The sequence below is a fragment of the Doryrhamphus excisus genome, chromosome 11 (assembly GCF_030265055.1).
Source record: "Doryrhamphus excisus isolate RoL2022-K1 chromosome 11, RoL_Dexc_1.0, whole genome shotgun sequence".
Classification (NCBI taxonomy): domain Eukaryota; kingdom Metazoa; phylum Chordata; class Actinopteri; order Syngnathiformes; family Syngnathidae; genus Doryrhamphus; species Doryrhamphus excisus.
Genome location: NC_080476.1, coordinates 833,352 through 852,990, shown reverse-complemented (window position 1 = coordinate 852,990; position 19,639 = coordinate 833,352). Strand labels below are relative to the sequence as shown.

At 40.6% G+C, this 19,639-nt stretch overlaps 1 protein-coding gene across 2 annotated transcripts; it reads left to right on the top strand.

Annotated features, from left to right (window-relative positions):
- Window positions 1-17,509, top strand: LOC131138883 (neuroplastin-like). Of its 2 annotated transcripts, XM_058088222.1 has the most exons (9): window positions 1-254; window positions 2,762-3,109; window positions 5,943-6,117; window positions 6,229-6,323; window positions 7,056-7,189; window positions 8,334-8,607; window positions 13,369-13,390; window positions 15,888-15,964; window positions 16,112-17,509. In XM_058088222.1, exons 1-8 carry the CDS (start codon window positions 23-25, stop codon window positions 15,946-15,948), a joined length of 1,341 nt encoding a protein of 446 aa, XP_057944205.1. In that variant the 5' UTR covers window positions 1-22; the 3' UTR covers window positions 15,949-15,964; window positions 16,112-17,509. The 2 variants fall into 2 exon arrangements, with proteins under 2 accessions (XP_057944205.1, XP_057944206.1); XM_058088223.1 differs by lacking the exon at window positions 2,762-3,109 and having other exon boundaries at window positions 6-254.
- Window positions 17,510-19,639: the final 2,130 nt, after the last annotated feature.

Sequence of the window (19,639 nt, the reverse complement as noted above, 5' to 3'; positions counted from 1 at the left end):
GGGGTGGGGTCAGCGTTCCTTGATGCAGTTGCAAAGCAGCGGGAGGAAGACAAGCGGTCGTCAGGCTCAGCTGCAGCCCCACTCGTCCCACACTCGAGTGTGTGGAGCATCCGTGATTCCCCGCGGCGTAATCATAATATCATCCTCACTCTCACACACCGCGATGATATCTGGGAACCGTCGAGGCGCAGTCATGGCTCTGCCTGTGGTGATATTTGGAGCCCTGATGCTGCACACCGTCTCCACGCAAAACGGTAGGAAATGAGCTGCCGTCTTTTAATTATTGCGGTTTTCTTGGGCGACGTCGCCTTCCTGTGATGAACCGCCATAGTCATTTTGGCACGCCGTCAAAATGACAAATTTGCCTCCACCTGCCGAGCCCCAAGGTAATTCCCTCAGGCTTCACCAAGATCAGTGGCTGTTCATCCAAAAATGGAGGCTTTCCGAGTATCGATAAAAGATGAATAAGCTGTGGAGGCCACGCAATGGCCTGTGTGACGTCCCCCCCCAGACGTCCCTTTTCTTAAAGTGTGGCGCTGAATGCTGAATACAGAAACAAGTGTCAAGGACAAGTTGTTGTCAGTACCTATTGGATGAGATGGAGATGCAGGTCATGTTTGAACATTGAAGTTGCACACACACATGAGCAGATAAGTAGATGTATATGTGTGTGTGGCCTGAAGAAGTGCAGCTCTGTAAATAGCATCAATCCATTTTGCTGCATGCTTCTATTTTTAGCGTGGAGATGCTGCACTGGGATCCGTGCCTTTCATGTCCTCTTCCTACAATGAATCTGTTAACTCTTTGTAGATATGCACCGCACAAGCTCATTCCATTCTCACTTCACCCCCTCCTTGTCCAAAATGCGCATAAATCTGCCAGATCAGGGGAGTGCAACACAGCCTCAGCGCAAGGTTGCAAGGTTGCAAGGTTGCAAGGTTGCAAAGCCATAATAAAAATGAGTAGTGTGTTTCTTGGAATGACACTGTGTTGGTATGCACTGTCCATCTTGTATTCAGCAACCATGCCCCCCCCCCCCTTTTTTTTTTCTTCTCCATTCTGCACTCTTGCGCAGGATGCTAAAATGTTCTATCGTGTTTTCAGTGCTTGGTCCTGGCACAGTGGCTTTTTTTCTTCTGTGTACGGTCCCGTAAAATGGGGGTTTGTCATATGAACGTGTGCAGCGGGAGTTGTTTGTGGTCGTTTATGGCAAGGCTACAAGATGCAATCCACGTGTCATGTTACTAAATGTTTGTTGACAATCATTTATTGGAAAAAAACGCTACATGAAACACTGTCGTGTGAATGAATGGCTGTCATGTGCACTGGACCGCAATCTATTTGTGGAGGAGGGGGTGGAAGGAGGTGACGTCACCAGGTGGTGCTATCATCAAATTTGTATAATGACCACGGCGCGTTTGCATGCATTACATTTTTTTGTTCATGCTAAAAACATGTTGCTGCTGTGGTTGACAGAACTAGCATAAATATGTCTTTGTTTTTGTTCTAAATAGACATTTTTATACATAAAAATGGACAGTGTCATAATGTTCACCGAGACATGACGTAACAGCGGAGTAGCAGATGATGCTATTGAGCTAGCCCGACCGCCACACAGACCAAAAGCAGACCGTGCATCTAGTATGTGCACTGCTTTCTTTGTCACCAAAGGTGCTACCATGTTTATTTGTTTATTTGAATGTTTTGGCCTTTTTGGAAAAAGCCACAAATGAGATCTGTTTATTTGTAGGGCACACCATTACACCAATGGTCTACTATGGGCAAAATCTTTGATGATTTTATTAGTAGAGGGTATTGTCTTGTTCTGCCTTGAAGAAACTTTCGGCCGTTGATAGATGGATGGAGGGATGGATACTTTATTCATATCCAAGAGAAATTCACATTTCCAGCAAAAATGTCACTTCAAAATAAGTGAGAAGAGTTGCTCTTAGAGTAAGAGTTGCACAATGAATTCCATGTTACCAACTTTCCTTTTTACTATTGACCCGGCGGCAGCAGGGCAAGTGTCTGGTCGAAGCAGCTTCACACTCAGCAGCAGGCCAGCAGGACGCTCACATGTACAAACCGAAAATAAACGAGCACTTCAATGTACATGAACCTATCAGTAAGCCAACCAATCCCGGTTGAGTAAAAACCTTGTGGCCATCACTAGTACAAACAGTTCTGTCTGGGATGAGCTTTATGGCCTAACTGGCTGTCCATCATCCTGCTTGCTCTGGAGTATTTTATAAATCTTCTTTCAATGTATGCTCGTCATATGTGTGTGTGTGTGTGTGTGTGTGTGTGCATGGACCCAATCACTTTTCCAGCATGTTACTCTGAGATGTTTCATTAATGGCACTTTACCCAATTTACTCCGGTGCTAATATTTTCACCAGGGAGGACTGAGGAAATATGACAAGGTCATTTACAAGACTTTTGCATTTGAATCCTGACATCAATTTCGATGCATGATGCCATTCATTTAACACGGCCAAATGAGCGCCGCCTTGCAGGGTCATCCCTTCCAAATTGATTGAAAGCTTCCCAGGAATAGTGCACATGCTGTAATCAGAATGGTTCCACTCGTTCTGAGGTTGACTTTGATTTCCCTCCTCCCTTTGGTGACTGATGTTGATTTCACCTTGTTGCAAATGCATTTCATTGTGTTGCTTTGTTTCGTTTTGATTTGATTACCATTCCGTTTTTTTTTGTGGGCTCATCCTTGTGCATGCTACCCCTTCTAAACCGGCACCCCCAGCCGGCTTTGTGAAGTCCCCCCTCTCTGAAACGAAGCTCACCGGAGACACCTTTGAGCTGTACTGCGATGTCGTCGGTAGCCCCACCCCCGAAATCCAGTGGTGGTACTCTGAGATCAACCGAGCTGATTCCTTCAGGCAGCTGTGGGACGGCGCCCGTAAGCGGAGGGTGTCCATCAGCACGGTCTACGGTGTCAATGCGGTTAGCGTGCTGGGAGTCTCGTATCTAACGCTGGATGATATCGGGACGTACGAGTGCAGAGCCAGCAATGACCCACGACGTAACCACCTGCACCTTAATCCCGCCATCACCTGGATCCGAGCACAGGCTACAGTTACGGTGCTGCAGAGTGAGTGGTCAGTGTAGTAGAAGTGTCCTCCCTCATGGTAGAAACCACATCTAAATCCTGTGATGCAGCCTCTGCTCCAACCTCTTCAGAGTACCTTTAGATCCCTCCGTAGGTCCCAAACGGAGATCAGTTGTGTTGTGCGTGTTCGCGTGTAGTGCCCCCGTAGAGCCCAAACCACCTCTCTATCCCTTTGTCATCCCTCCTCATCTCCTGTTTACTTGTTTTCATCATCATTTTTCTTCCCGTTGTATAAATGTGATGACTCGACGAGTCTTTTGTGTGATTTGCATAACTAATTTAACATAATTATGTGCATTGACAATGGATGTAGCTTGGCTCATTTTTGGACAAAATTGCTACAAAATCTTCAACATACTGTAATGGCAGTGACTGAGGAAGTGGTTGAGGAAGATGTAGTCACCAATGCAATTCAATTGTGTTATTAATGTAAGATATTTTTTATGGCACCATTTTGTTGACATAATAAGACAAGCTGTTTAGTTAGACATGTTTAGTTCGGGTGGGATTAGTGTTTGCGGTCTGTCGGGGAAATACTTTCTACCTTTACTACCTTCTTTCTCCTCACACTAGCCACGTATACATTGACCCAAATGTTCCAATTGCATTTGGTGTATTTGCTCAAACGGAAAGAATCTAACCTTTGTATACACCTCATTCCGAAAGAAAAGTGCCAATCCGAATGAACATATAATCGGATTCACAGGGTGGAATATTCCTTTCCCCAATCCGATTGAGGTATCTTGTACCTGCTCAAACAGAAGGTTGTCAGGGTGCGTTCTTCTTCTGTTGTTTATTGGCGGTTGGCAAGCAGCTTTCGTGTGCATTATCGCCATCTGTGGAACAGAATCTAAACCCTTCTATACGCCATTCAGAGGTTTTTCTTAAAAAAGAAAATATAAAAGAGAAAACATGTCCCGATATAATAATATTAATAATAATAATAAAATATTAGCAAGATTGAATTTAATCTGTTCCTGTTTAAATTGATCCCGGGTGCGTTCTTTCAGCGCATGCTCAGATATGACGTAACACGCAGATCCAGACGTTCTTCACTTTTAAAAATGGAGGCCAGCAATCGGCACTGGACTGCTGCGGAAAGTTTTGTTTTTGATCCAAACTAAATTTCAAGACTGGATGAACGAAAAACTGGTAATACGGAGTTATTCCAACAAGTGAAAGAAAAACTCGAGTCGGTATCACGTGATGTTGATGTTTACGTTTTACTGGGCATGCCTCTTTGACTATTCTGTTGGATTATAGCGGCGCATGTAGACAAGAGATTGGAATATTCCTTTCCATGTATACCATTGTTTTCGGAAAAGTCATTCGGAAAGTGGAAAAACTCGTCATGTAAACGTGGCTACTGACACAAGTGATGTCACTTCCAGTAAGATTCTGTGTCGGCCTTTCACAAGAACAAATGTAGCTAAGAACAAGGCCAAATTCCATCTTAAACAGTAATTTAGGTTTTGTTGGCCAATACTGCAATTCCTTTTGTGGAAATCAAAGGCCCTACATACTCATGGGAAAAATGATTAGACCACCCTTGTTTCTTCACTTTCATGTCTGATGCAACTAAAGGCACATTTCTTTGAACAGCTATAATGATGATAAGAATCGCTCATAAGAGTTCCATTTTTAAGAGATGATATCTAGCAACTTTCATGGTTTTCTTGATTCTTCCAAAATCACTTATATTCTTACATGAATAACTTTAACATTGTATTTGCTAAACATTTTTGTAGTTTAGTTGTACCAGGCATTAAAATGACCAAGAAACTGAAGAAACTAAGTGGTCTAATATTTTTTTTCCATGATCATCATAGCTGAAGTAAAGCGTTGCATTGATACTGATCGTAATGGCAGAACAGCATTTGGGTGGTTTTGAATCTTCCAAGTATGTGCGTAGACAATACAATTATGTGAGTATTGACATTCTCCGTTGTCTACATGTGCAAACAAGATAATCAGGATTAAGCAGGATACAAACGCTCAAATCAGGATTTTGCACGGTTTTCAGCATTAAGCAGTCTTAAGCAGCATTGTGGATTTTATCGCTAAGCTACGCTTGAAGCCACTTGATTACAGCTCTAACTTACACATTACAGATTGTACATTTGATTTATTTCATTTAACTACCGATTTGTCACTTTAGGCTTGACGTGCAGTTAGGCCTGTCATGATAATCAAATCAATGAACTACACAATGAATAAAAAGGAACTGGATCATTTTGCTGGTGTCTGATTTTGTCACCATTTTGTGACATGAAAGATTTATGACGAAGAAAAATGAAAAACAGCTGGGAATGACTGAAATGTACGTTCTATTGTTTTTGTTGTTTCTCAGCTGTTTTTCTCCCATTTCATGTTAGGAACTGATATTTCCCTGAAATGTATCTATGTTCTTCTGCTGAATACTAAACAATAGGAAAACACATTTTTTGGTCTAAAATGGCTGGGATTGGTCGAGTTAAATATGCTTGAGAAACTAAGGTTTATTGCTTTTTAAACACTTTTATTCCATTATTTATTATCATTACATTAAGGAATAAAATGACTAATTTTGACAGCAATCATTTGAATTTTTAGTTTATCGTGACAGGCCTATTGGTCGTAGTGACTACTCCTTCTTTCCAACATTTGTTCCTGTCAGTATGATACTATGTCGGATACGTTTTTGTCATCCCTAGTCTCCCGTTGTTACTGCACAAAATGACTGCACTTTGCTCATCTGAAGCCTCGGTCACATATTTCATAACACATTCCGAGTCAGCATGACATCTGCCTGGGCTAATCAATGTCTTTCTTCCAGAGCCATCAATCGCTGCCTCTGAACACACTTCCCTTCCCGTGGAAGGCCACAGCGCCCCTTTCGCTCTTCAATGCAACCTGACCAGCAGTGACAATCCCCTCCTGGAGAGCTACTGGATGAAAAACGGGGAGGAGATCCCAGAAACTCGCAGCCTAAATAGGAATACCGAGTACAAGTAAGACCAGTCGCTCACTCCTTGGAAAGGACCGGCGTGTCTGTGCACTTGCATCCGCTTAAAAAGAGGTTTAGTGTGGCTTCACGCTTGAGGTGTGCTTCTGGTCTGCAGGCTGAGCAAACCAAGAGGAGATGATGCCGGGGTGTACATGTGCGTCTTCACCTTTGGGATATCCCCCGCCGCCAACACGACCATTGAAGTCAAAGGTCGGTGTTGATTTGTGAGGCGCAGTCCTCTCTCCGTATCTCCTTTTTCAAGGCGACGTTGCATTTATTGCCAGTAAAACTGTGAGCCTCAAGAACACGTCGGCCTGTCATGCAAAGGGCATTTTTTGTCGTCTTGGCAGCTCATGGACAGCCGCCGCCCTTGACACCTCCCGTCCAACCAGTGGCCAGCTCAGTGGCAGCAGATGGTGTCTTGTTTGTGTGATGCACAGGGATTATGTCTCAACCACAGAATCTGGTTGCACACACGTTGCTATGGAGGGAAATTTGCACATTTCAAAGACACTCAAACAGAATACAATTTAAAAATGCCGTGTTTACAAAACACAATATGTACTGTATATCTTGTCGGTGTACTATTTTGTTTTTTTGTTTGACTCTATCTTGCTGCTTCTGTTTAGCCACAGCCCCAGTTTTGTATGTTTGATGTCTGCAGCAGATCTTAAACCTTCATCCTGTTTTTCCAAATTCAGTTCTGAGCCCCGCAGGGGCCAAGCAATCACTGTTGTGCACCTTATTTCTTTACTTTTGCTGAAGTTTAGTTGAAATGGATTTGGTATGTTTTGTCAAATCTTAGTCGTTAACAAAGTGACAATCTGGGCTCATAAACGCAACCTCTTGGTGAAGGTCATTCTCATGATTAGTTGTATTATTTCAACCAGTCCCATTGCATTTCTCTTTTTCACCATCTGTGATTGTTTTTCTTTCTTTTAGCCGCCCCTGAGATTACAGGCCACAAACGGAGTGAGAACAGGAACGAGGGTCAGCGTGCTCTGCTTTATTGTAAATCGGTGGGCTACCCTCATCCCACTTGGACCTGGCGCAAACTTGACAACGGCATTTATAGGGTATGATGCGTGTGTGTTTTCATAAGATATCTTTGAATGTTATGGCATGGTATGGTGGCAGTGGCTCAGGAGGTACAACCGGCCGTAAAGAAACCAAAAGGTTGGCAGGTTGATCATTGCTACCGTTGTGTTCCTGGGCAAGACACTTCACCCACCTTGGCTCCAGTGCTGACCACACTGGTGTACTGGTGGGGATCAATGTTTGGTGGTCAGAGAGGCTGTAGGCGCGAATTGGCAGATGTGGCTACAGATATACCTTACCACCACCGTTGTGTCACTGAGGAGTGAATGAATATAATATATAATATATATGAATATAATGAATATGAATATAATATCTATTGTCATCCATCATATCTATTATCAGTATACCTCTAAACCAGGGGTGGGCAAACTACGGCCCGGGGGCCACATGCGGCCCACCAAACGTTTGAATCCGGCCCGCCAATTGCTTTTTCGTATTTCAACTTTTAACATACCAGCTGGCAACATGACTTTCAAGTCGGATGTCTTATTCAGTAAAAAAAAAAAAAAAAAAATCGTAGTTTGATGTATCTGATGTTGAAAGTGCTCCTGAAAAAAGGAGAAATGAAAACATATAGCTGATAGTATGACAATTAAAATTAGACAAATAAATCAAGGCGTAAAATTTTTTAAAAGTATTAAAAATTATTAAAATTATTAAAATTATTAAAATTATTTAAAATTATTTAAAATTATTTAAAATTATTTAAAATTATTAAAATTATTAAAATTATTTAAAATTATTAAATTATTAAAATTATTAAAATTATAAGCGTAAAATCATGTGTGTTAAATATATGTTCTGGCCCCCCGCACAATTTTGTTAACTCAATGCGGCCCATGAGTCAAAAAGTTTGCCCACCCCTGCTCTAAACTCTTTGAATTTTTTTAAACCTTTTGGAATGTGGGAGGAAATCGGAGTACCCGGAGAAAACCCACTCCACACAGAGATGGCCGAGGGTGGAATTGAACTCGGGACAACCGTGCAGCCCCTTTTGTTTACTTACTTACTCTGCTGAAAATGAATCGAACCGTGACCTTAAAACCGAATTACCTACCGAAATGTGATGACGCCATGTTATGAACATAGCGGCAATATGAATGATTTTTTTCTTAACAGGAAATTGACAACTCATCTGGCCGATTCTTCATCAGCAGCAAAGACAATTACACTGAGCTCACCATTGCCAACCTGGACATTAACTTGGACCCAGGCGAGTACCAGTGCAACGCCACCAACTTAATGGGCAGCAGCGATGAGAGCTCCGTGCTGAGAGTCCGCAGCCATTTGGCCCCCTTATGGCCTCTTCTGGGGGTTTTGGCCGAGATCATCATCCTGGTTGTCATCATTGTTGTCTATGAGAAACGTAAGAAGCCTGAGGATTTACAAGACGGTAAGTCGCCTTTTGGAACTCTTCAAATTTCTATTTATCCTGCTCCTGTTTGAAATACAAGCGAGCAGCCGCTCCCTCACCAGTTACACCAGTAACGACAGTAACTGGTGAGGCTGCCGCTGAGGTGCTTCTTATGATGAGTTACGCTGCCATCAAAATGGAGTTGTAACAACGAGCCAGTCAGGCTGATCTTTATACAGTGGTGCCTTAGCGTCATTAATCCGTCCCAGAAGGTCCGACTCAAACCAAAACTAGACTCTAAACAAGGCAAGTTTTCCCATTGGAAAATCATGTCAATCCAGCTTTAGCTTTAGGGCGTAATCGCTTTTTCACACAGGGCCATGTAGCTTTGGATTTTTTCCCCCTTAATAATAAAAGGTTTCATTTAAAAACGGCCTTTTGAGTTCAGTTGTGTTGTCATTGACTAATATTTAAGTTTGGTCGATGATTTGAAACATTGAAGTAAGTAAGACAAACATGCAACAGGGCGAACACTTTTTCACACCACTGCATCTGTGGTGGTCCATTTTTGATTTAAATTGATAAATGAACGCATGGGAAATCAATAACAAAAATAATAGAAAGCACACAATAAAACATCCAACATGTGGATATATTTTTGCAAACAATCTCCAAGAAATCATGAACAAATATTAGATTTGCATTGCATTGGGTCCTTCCACTATGTAGCCAGCAGGAGTCTGTTGTTTGGGAAACCTTCCATTTCCAAACTTGCTTGGCTGTCCTGCCCCTGCTGATGGCAGTGACGGCAATGATAATGTGGGGTAGTGCAGCGACAGCTCCACAGAGAAGCGTACCGTGCAAAGATGCAGGCCAATAGGATGCTTCTAGAGCAGGGGTCTCAAACTCAATTTACCTGGGGGCCACCGGAGCTAGGTTCTGGGTGAAGCCGGGCCGCATCATGTTTAAAAAAAAAAAAACAAAAAAAACGCATTTATTAAAAACTGGAAAAAAAATCAATAAAAAAACTATCTTCAATGCTTTTGCTTCTGCTATACCCTACACCAGGGGTCAGCAACCCGCGGCTCCAGAGCCGCATGTGGCTCTCCAGCCTCTTTGTTGCGGCTCCCTTTGCAATGCTTGAATATTTTTTAGCACCCGTGTGGTGAAAATGCACGTCTTTGTTATGAGTTTACAAAAATCCAACTTTGTGTGAGACCATGAATGCATCCTGACTGAGTTCTGACTGGTGACTGAATGAGCAGACAGGATGCTATCCAGTTCTCTCTGACAGGTTAACATGAAGGGAAATGAGTAACACTTTGAGTTATTTGAGTTATTAATTATTATTAATGAGTTATTTGACGATTCTAAAAAATAAATTAGAGCTCATTTAAAAACAAAAGTTTATCTCCAGTACTAGCAAGAGTACTCCAACTCGTCTTTTTTTTCCCCTCCAATGTTGTTTTAAACATACAACGTTTTGCGGCTCCAGGCTATTTTTCTTTAGTGGGCAAGTGGGTGAAATGGCTCTTTTCATAGTAAAGGTTGCCGACCCCTGCCCTACACTTTTTCACTACTTTGGTTCCGGTTTTCCACACCAAAATATCTGATAAAACATTCCACTGTTCTCAAATATCTTCATTTTTATTTTTTCTATACACAAAATAAGATTAAAAAAATAAACAAATTAAGAATAAAGACAATAAATCAATCAATCAGTAATAAATAAATAAAATAATAATAAAACAGCAAATAAGAAAAACATAAGAAACCACATACAGTTGGTAGAGAAATGATTTTTTTTCAGATTGAAATGTACAGTATTAACAGTTATTTAACCTTTAACATGAACATGAATGAAACGTAATAATTGTACCCAATTAGCAAGTTAGCATGGTACTCAGTTCCATCTGGGAGCAGCGTGGTAACTTTAACAACATGTTTGATGAGATGCTTTATCTTGACGTGGATTTTCCCTTTTATTCCAAATCATTTCCTGCATTTATTTGTACCCAGCGTCATAAGCCTTTAGCTTCATTGCTAATCCAAAGCAAAACAGGGCGGGGTAACAGTATGGGCGGGGCAAAATCATGTTCATTGTGTCCGGTGTGCACACAGCTTTAAGCTGTCATTTCAACATTAAACTTTGGTATCAAGGTGGGGGCCTCAAGTTTGAGACCCCTGTTCTAGAGGGAAGCGCGGCCCGTGTGACTTGCGCTCTGCGGTCTCGCCAAACCATCAGAGTGCATTCCTTCTCTGCACTTGGTCACCCGACACTTTGCTGTGCCCACATTCAATAATTCAGTCTAACGAGGTGGATCCGATAGGCTAGTTCTGTTGCTGGAGGTCACACCTTCTCAGGACAATTTGGTGCATTTAATATTAAAGAGAAATGTGATACCGCAGTGTCATGGAGATGGACCTTCTCAATGGTTAATCGTATTGCAGGGACCTGCAGTAGTGGACACATTTAGTATTTAATACCAACACGGGAGTCCTTCATTTTTCTGCAGGACCATAAATGATGCATTAATGGTATTTTGATGACCTTTTACATTCAAACTGAATTTTTATATGATCGCAGGTTTCTGTATCCAGCATGCAAAGAATGAGTGACACCTCTGTGACGTTTACCAAACATTATCAGATGTTCATGACGAGTCTTTGAGTCTTCTTAAGACTTTTGGTATCGCTTTGAGCTAGATTGAGCTCCATTTAATAACATTGCTCGCACTTCTGAATTACTGCAGGACATGTAAATAATTGATATTGTAATTGCATTGCCTTAAATTAGGTCAGCTTGCGCTGAATATTTTATTGTTGTCATATCTGTTCCGTCTTCCCCTTTTCCCATTTGCCTAACCTAATCGGTGTTGGTGGTAAGTGTGAGACTGCATGCTTCAGCGTCAGCGTTTCCTGTTCTGCTCTATGTCAGACATGGTTTGCTGAGTTACGAGGATGTCTTCATTTTACGTTCTTGTTGCAGCAGTCAAAAAGCATGCAAAATAGTGTGGACATTTTGAAATATTCCCATTTCTAACACTAACCTCTAAGGATGTTGATTTATCATACAATTCTGGACTGTGCATGAAAGAAGGATTTTTGCTCTTTATCCAGCAGTGTTTCCCGCAGGACTGTTATCTATATGTGGTGTTGTTTGCATGGGAGGGGCGGTGGGTGACATCTAATAGCGAAATTGGCTATGGCGCAAAACTCTGGCCAAAACGGACATTTTCAAAATGTGGACTCTGTGTTGGTGTGCGGACGGGTAAAACATAAAGTTACAATTTTTTTTTTCTCACAAATTTCCAATTACACTAGTGGTCAACATTTGTAGAAAACCCTATTTTTTTTCCAGTTATTTATTGAAATTCAAGTGTTTCAAGTCTAATGAACAGCATAAAATGGTACAAAGGTAAGAGGTGAAATGCCAGAGGTAAAGTTACCTAAAAGTAAAAATAATGTGTATTTCAGAATGATACAAAAAGTCCCGTTTCAGGGCCCATAAAGTGGCTCAACAATTTAACCTTATATTGTTATATTGTAACCTTATATTGTTAACCTAAATAAAACCCGTTCTGTAGTACTTACTACAAGGTCTTGAGTATTTACTACATCCTCTGACTGCATACAAACAGTGTCGGGAACACATTGTGGTACTATAGTACTCTTGTGAACATCAGTTGAGTGTTGTACTGGATAAAGTCATTTGTTGCTATAAAAAAGGGAATGAACGATGGAAGAGAGACAGACCATCTTAACACTTAAAGGGGACCTATTCTGTTCATTTTTCGGCCCTTTTTATTGAGTTGTGGAGCTGCTACACACGATAACCCGCAAGGCTTTCTAGATCTTCCAGAATCTGCACCTATTCCAGCTGTATTTACTTGGCTTTCCAAAACGGTCTGTTTTAATTTACTCCACCCATGGCCCGTCTCCGGGCACGCCCACTCTGCTACATTCCTTAAAAAAATAATAATAAATAAATAAATTTAAAAAAAAAAAGCTATATGTATATATATATATATATATATAGCTTTTTTTTTCTCCACAGAAATTTGAGTCTTCTAAAACTTTATTATTATTTTTTTTTAATTATTTTAATCCTCCGCCATAAACGGTATTGCCTGCGACAGCTATGAAAAGGAGGGACCCATGTGACCTTTGGCCTTGGGCATGTGGGGGGGCGGTCTAAGGAAGGTGAAAGTGACAAAGGCTACACATGCTAATCTGTCTGTGTTCAAATGCTCTGTTTTGCTGCCACATTACAAATGAAAGCTTGCCCCAAGCAAGAGGAAAGTTTCCTTTTGTCAAATTCACTACTTTATTCATAAAATCTCAGATTCAGTTTTTTCAATGTGGACCTGATATGCTGTCGTAGGATCAGGATCGTACTACAACACTGGAGAATTCTGCTTTTAATTAGTTTAAAAATGATGTAATTACGAATAATAAAATTCACCATGCATTGGACATGGGTAATGAGCGAGGGCAAATTGAATAAAGTAGGGCTGCCACAAATGTACGGGAAACACTGCTCCAGTGTGTATTATTTCTGGTTTGTACATGTGCTGTTGTGCTGCATTCAAGTGCATTCTATTTGTACCGTTGCAAGACATTCTACCTGCTTTGTTCCACCGGGCTGCATTTACATATCATAAAACTGTGCAATGTGTATGAAATGCTAAACAAAACAAGCTAACCAAATGCACCACCTTTTGGACAAGCAAAAAACATCTTATTTGCATTGCTTATTTTTGGTCTTCATTTCTCCTTATTCTTCCCTTGCTGCCTCAGATGATGACCCAGCTGGACCAGTGTAAGTACCGATATTGCAGTTTTTTCTGTCTGTAGTGCTTTGGAGTAAAATCTAACAGTAATACAAGTCTGGGCCGTAAATAGCTCGAGGTGTGTCGGATGGACTACCACTGGCTAGGCCTGTCAAGATAACTAATTTTACCAATCCATGAACCCCTAGATGGTTAGTAGATGTTCCGGTGCACTCACGAGTCGGTAATTTGAGTCTCTACTTTGCAGCTCTTAACGGACTTCAAATCAGCACTTCACATACCAGTCCTACTCGTGGTTTCATACAAGAACTACACACAGCAACGCAATAGGTGGATAAGAACAGACACTACCAATGTATAATGTAGAATAATTACCAACTAGAGTTGTACAAAGGAACGGGAAGTAAACAAACATGCTTTTACACTAATATGAACTATTCATTTTTTTTAAATGCATTTTTTGGCATACATTAAACCCTTGCTATCATAAAAATGGGTAAATAAAGTAAAATATCAATGTAAGGCATTGAGAAGACTCACTGGAAGACATTGTGATGTGAATCTTATCGTAATGTCCAGTTAGACACACAAGCACCATACCTGAACTCTGAACCCCTGACATCACTTCCTGTCCGCACACCTGGAGCAAATGAATCTATCACACCAAACCACCATCAAAGAAGAAAGAGCAGAATCTACAAAATAGAAAGAAATTACGCGTTAACCAATTTAGTTCATACATTTTTTTGCGTAATTAACGCACAGCTAGCACGCTTTGGTTGTATTATGACGGCTTATGGAAGCACAATGAGCGTCGACAAGTGCGACACACTTCCTCATTGTCATTACAAGAACGCGAGATGCATTCAGGGACACCCTGAACATCACAAAAATGGCTTCATAGTGCCTGCATGCTCTTTGGATGTGGGGATGCACTCAAGGGCTTCCCCCCAACATTTAAGATTGTGACTGAAATTTTTAATAAAAGTACTGTTAATACATTTTTAAGACCTCTCCTAATGACCATTTGAAGAGCATTTAGACCAGGGGTCTCAAACTCAATTTACTTGGGGGCCACTGGAGCTAGGGTCTGGGCGAGACTGGGCCGCATCAGGTTTTCCAAAAAAAAACAAAAAAAAACGCATTTATTAAAAAAAACTTTGCTTTGGTTTCGATTTTCTACAATAAAAGCTCTGATAAAACATTCCACTGTTCTCAAATATCTTACTTTTTATTTTTCTGCACAAAATAAGATGAAAAATAAATAAACAAATCAAGAATAAAGAAAATCAATCAATCAGTAATAAATAAATAAATATAATAATAATATTAAAACAGCAAATAATAAAAAGTTAAGAAAGCACATATAGTTGGTGGGTAGACAAATGATTTTTTTCAGATGAAAATGAACAAAGCATTATTAGAGCCCTGTAGACATGACAAAACACGACTATAGTCACATTTATACTCTTTTTATTTACAACATATTGCGCAACTGCAGGGTCTTGAGACACATGCTAACTCGCAAACTAGAGAGCTAGCCACCTAAACGGTAGCCTTCAAGTTATTTCCTTTCAACTTAAATAGCCAAAAACTTACCACTTCCACACGGATAGGGAGGATAACTATGAACAGTTATTTAACCTTTAACATGAACATGAATCAAACGTAATCATTTTTTCTGGGTACATGATACCATACAGCATCCATATCAAACTTGCGCGGGCCGCACTAACATTAAACTTTCACATCAAGGCGGGGGCCTCAAACTAGTGGGCCGCATGTTTGAGACCCCTGATTTAGCCAAATGGAAGCCTTACGTTTAAATGATTGGACTTTTTAACACCCTACGGAGAACTTTATTACCAACTTAGGGTGAGTGGGATGTGTTTTCTGTGGGGGGGGGGGGGGGGAACACGTATTTTCCGTTGAAAATTAAAAAAAAAAACAAATTGTCAGAATACTGAATCACAAATGTGCGAGGATCCACTATACTCACTTTTGTGAGATGCTGTATGATTTTGTGAAGAAAATCTGTTAGCATTGGCGTTTCACATTCGTTTCAGAACGTTCCAGAAACGTTTGTGTTTCAAATTCAGTCTGTATAGCAGTGGTCCCCAAACTAAGGCCCGGGGGCCGGACACGGCCCACTTCCACATTTGACCTGGCCCCTTGAACAATAAAGCATGTACATTTTTCTGTCATAGAACTGGAAATGGTAACCTATGGTGAGCAATGTTACTACAAACACACTTTGCCCCAGTCATAGAACATAAACAAACAAACTACCCTGCCCCTGGCCCCCCTTCAGAGGAGGGAAAAGTCATGTGGCCCTCATTGGAAAAAGTTTGGGGACCCCTGCTGTATAGTGTTAGTGTTGATAAATAAAGGGCATGACCGTAAATAACCTCGAATAATGTTACGTGAACTTAGCCCTAAATGACCCAGATGGGCCTTTTTAACTTGACATTGTATGGGATAAGATGCACCGCATCAAGTGACTGTGCCATTTACTCCCTGCTAAAGGAAAACCAATTCCACCAACAACCACAAAGACAAGAACCTGCGCCAGAGGAATACAAATTGAGCTGCCTGTTTGCAGAGTGAGTATTGAATTATTAAAAAGGAGCAAACCTGATAAATATGTATTAGAAGCCAGTAGGGACAAATGACACCATTGCCCCAACGTGTGAAGTTTGCACTGAAATGAAATGCTCTAACTATAGACGTGCTTTTTGTTTCCTTTGCAGGGCACATTATGCTTATTGACCACAAGAAGGTAAAGAAGAATGGAATCCACGCCAGTTACTAGAATGGATCTGCCATTGAACGTGTGCTTGTGAGGGAATTTGAATGAGGCATGCCTTATGATTTTATTGCAACAAGCTCTAATCAATATGCCATTGATAACACAACTATTGTTACTGCATGCAGTTGTTGACGTGTATGATTTTTCCCGCCCCCGCCCTCCTCGTTTGCTACTTTTACGACTTTTAAAATAATGGCATGCAAGATATTGACCCTCTGAGAAAAGGATTTTTTTTGTGTTCTCTCAGAGTGGCTTCATGTAGATCATCTATACCAGGGGTCGGCAACCTTTACTATCAAAAGAGCCATTTTACCCCCTCGCTCACTGAAGAAAAATAGAATGGAGCCGCGAAACATAATTTAACAGCAGAATATAGGGGCTGCATAGCGGTCGAGTGATTAGCGCGCAGACCTCACAGCTAGGAGACCCGAGTTCAATCCCACCCTCGGCTATCTCTGTGTGGAGTTTGCATGTTCTCCCCGTGCAAGAAATGTGTCAACATGCTCACATCCAGAGCAAATTGCGAGTCTCCCAAGATTTTGATTGACTGCCAGATTTGGAGGGAATTTTGGGGTATCAAAGTAGTTCAGAGGAGAAAAAGCGGAGTTGATCAAGTACTCTTGCTAGTATACAGTCTCACAGAAAGTCCCATTTTTTTCAAAAGTAATTACAAAGATGCATATTTTCCTCATTTGGGTGTTAAAACAAATATTTGAGCATTGCAAAGGGAGCCACAACAAAGAGGCTGAAGAGCCACATGCGGCTCTGGAGCCGGAGGTTGCTGACCCCTGATCTATACTGTACGGTTTTAGAAGAAAAAACACATCTCAGCCGTGTCGATATCGCACTTTTGTACCATTTTATCACTCAATTGCTTATCATGACCCAAGATTCATCATGATAATATGAATATTCCATTTAAAGGGCTTTGCAATGTCCCTCTAAACCTAATAATAAGGTTCAATGTATGTACTGTATGTATGAAATCACTGTAGCTATGTATTGATAGAAACGCTATGATGCACTTCAATGTTGACAATAATGGCAAACTGTATAAACCTACGTTAAGAGATACGTTACAATCATTCTACATTGTTTTGTAATTACAGTATGTATTGTACAGCATGGCTTTTATCCTATGCAACTAATACTCATATCAATATTTGCCTAAGCAGCTTTTAATTCTTCTGTGACAGCATTGAGCTATATTAGGATCACCGTAGAGCATATAGATGTTTTATTACGCAGCTGCATGGTTTCTGTACAGCGGACGTGGAAGGGACTTGAACGGCCTGTGACAAAATATTGATTCATTTTTAAGAATAAACATTTCCAAAAATATATTTGGCTTGTTGATCTCGTGTTTTTGCCAAATCTATGGCAGAGCTCGTCAGCTGGCGGCCCTCGGGCCGAATCCGCCTGGGAATGACGGCAGAGCGGCCATGAGTTCTGTTCATTTTCAGATGCCAAAAATCACCAAAGCACAAAGTCATTTGGAGCACAGGATGTCCCAAGTGGGACAACCAGCTTTTTAGTTTGGCTACCATGAATATATATATTTTTAGTTTTACACTCATAAAACCACTTGAAATGCATATACAAGATGAATAGAAAGGATAAATTAACAGTCAAGGTTCTGTTTATTTTCACTGATGACGGGACTGTTACCAAAGATGGATCATCACGGATACCGTCTTCTCAATCTGCGCCGATATTCCCTTCAACGCTACGATCCTACAATTCATCAGTCCACTCCTTAGTCTAGCGTGGAGCCCAAATTGTCCCAAGTTGTCTTCTTTCTCTTTGGGCTTTTTTCCCTTCAGGGGTCGCCACAGCAAATCAATCTCCTCCATCCAACCCTGTCCTTCACTACATCCATAAACCTCCTCTTTGGTCATCCCCTACGCCTCCTTCCTACCTGGCAGCATCCTTCTACCAATATATTCACGATCTCTCCTCTGGACATGTCCCAACCATCTTAACATGTAATGTCCCTCTGATGTACTCCTTCCTGATCCTATCCATCCTGGTCACTCCCAATGAGAACCTCAGCATCCTCATCTCTGCTACCTCCAGTTCTGCTTCCTGTCTTTTCCTCAGTGGCACTAGCCACGTATACATGGACCCAAATATTCCATTAACCACGTATACATGGACCCAAATATTCCAATTCCATTCGGTTTATTTGCTCAAACAGAAAGAATGTAACCTTTGTATACACCTCATTCCCAAATAAAAGTGCCAATCCGAATGAACATATAATCGGGTTCACGGGGTGGAATATTCCTTTCCCCAGTCCGATTGAGGTATCTTGTACCCGCTCAAACGGGAAGTTATCAGGGTGCGTTCTTCTTCTTCTGTTGTTTATTGGCGGTTGGCAAGCAGCTTTCGTGTCCATTAGCGCCATCTGTGGAACAGAATCTAAACCAGGGGTGGGCAAACTACGGCCCGGGGGCCACATCCGGCCCGCCAAGTGTTTCAATATGGCCCGCCTGTTCTTTCCAAAGTATTTTATTTAAACTCAACATACAACCTGGCATCGTGGCTTGGGCCAACTTTTTGATGGTTGAGGTAGCTGCTTTATCAATTTCGTTATTTGATGTGGTCTGTTGTTTACAAAATGCTGCTGGGAAAAGGAACACAAGCACAATAGTAAAAATAATAATAATAATAACAATAATAATGTTGTTGTTAATAATAATATTATTATTATTATATTAATATTGTTGTTAATAATATTAATATAATAATAGTAATAATATTATTATTATTAAAAATAATAAACAATATTATTGTTATTGTTATTATTAATATATAATAATAATATATTATATAATAATAACAATAGTAATTCTAATAAAAATAATAATAATACATTTAATTTCTAATACACTTCACATCAAATAAATGATTTCAAAGTTCACATATAGCAGATTGCATGACACTTTTACATGTAAAATATGTGTAAAAATATAGGTGTAAAAATTGACTGTTACGTGTAAAATACTATATACCACCCCCCCCCCCCCCCCCTTTCCCGGCAATTTTGTTAAATCAATGCGGCCCGCGAGTCAAAAAGTTTGCCCACCCCTGATCTAAACCCTTCTATACGCCATTCACAAGTCCAGTTTTATTAAAAAATAAAATATATATCTATACATAAAACATGTCCCGAGTTACTTATAAAATATTAGCAAGATTGAATTTGATCTTTTCCTGTTTAAATTGATCCCGGGTGCGTTCTTTCAGAGCATGCTCAGATATGACGTAACACGCAGATCCAGATGTTCTTCACTTTTAAAAATGGAGGCCAGCAATCGGGAACTGGACTAAGCAAAGTTTGTTTTGGATTCAAACTAAATTTCAAGACTGGACGAATGAAAAACTCACATTCCGGAGTTATTCCAACAAGTGAAAGAAAAACTCGAGGAAGTCGGTATCACGTGATGTTGATGTTTACATTTTACTG

What these genes read in the sequence shown, in the direction of transcription:
- LOC131138883 (XM_058088222.1), top strand. Translation starts at nt 23, where the DNA reads ATGCAGTTGCAAAGCAGCGGGAGGAAGACAAGCGGTCGTCAGGCTCAG. An exon ending in AATAGGAATACCGAGTACAA is followed by an intron (nt 6,118 to 6,228) that starts GTAAGACCAGTC and finishes TCTGGTCTGCAG; the next exon opens with GCTGAGCAAACCAAGAGGAG. An exon ending in GATGACCCAGCTGGACCAGT is followed by an intron (nt 13,391 to 15,887) that starts GTAAGTACCGAT and finishes TCCCTGCTAAAG; the next exon opens with GAAAACCAATTCCACCAACA.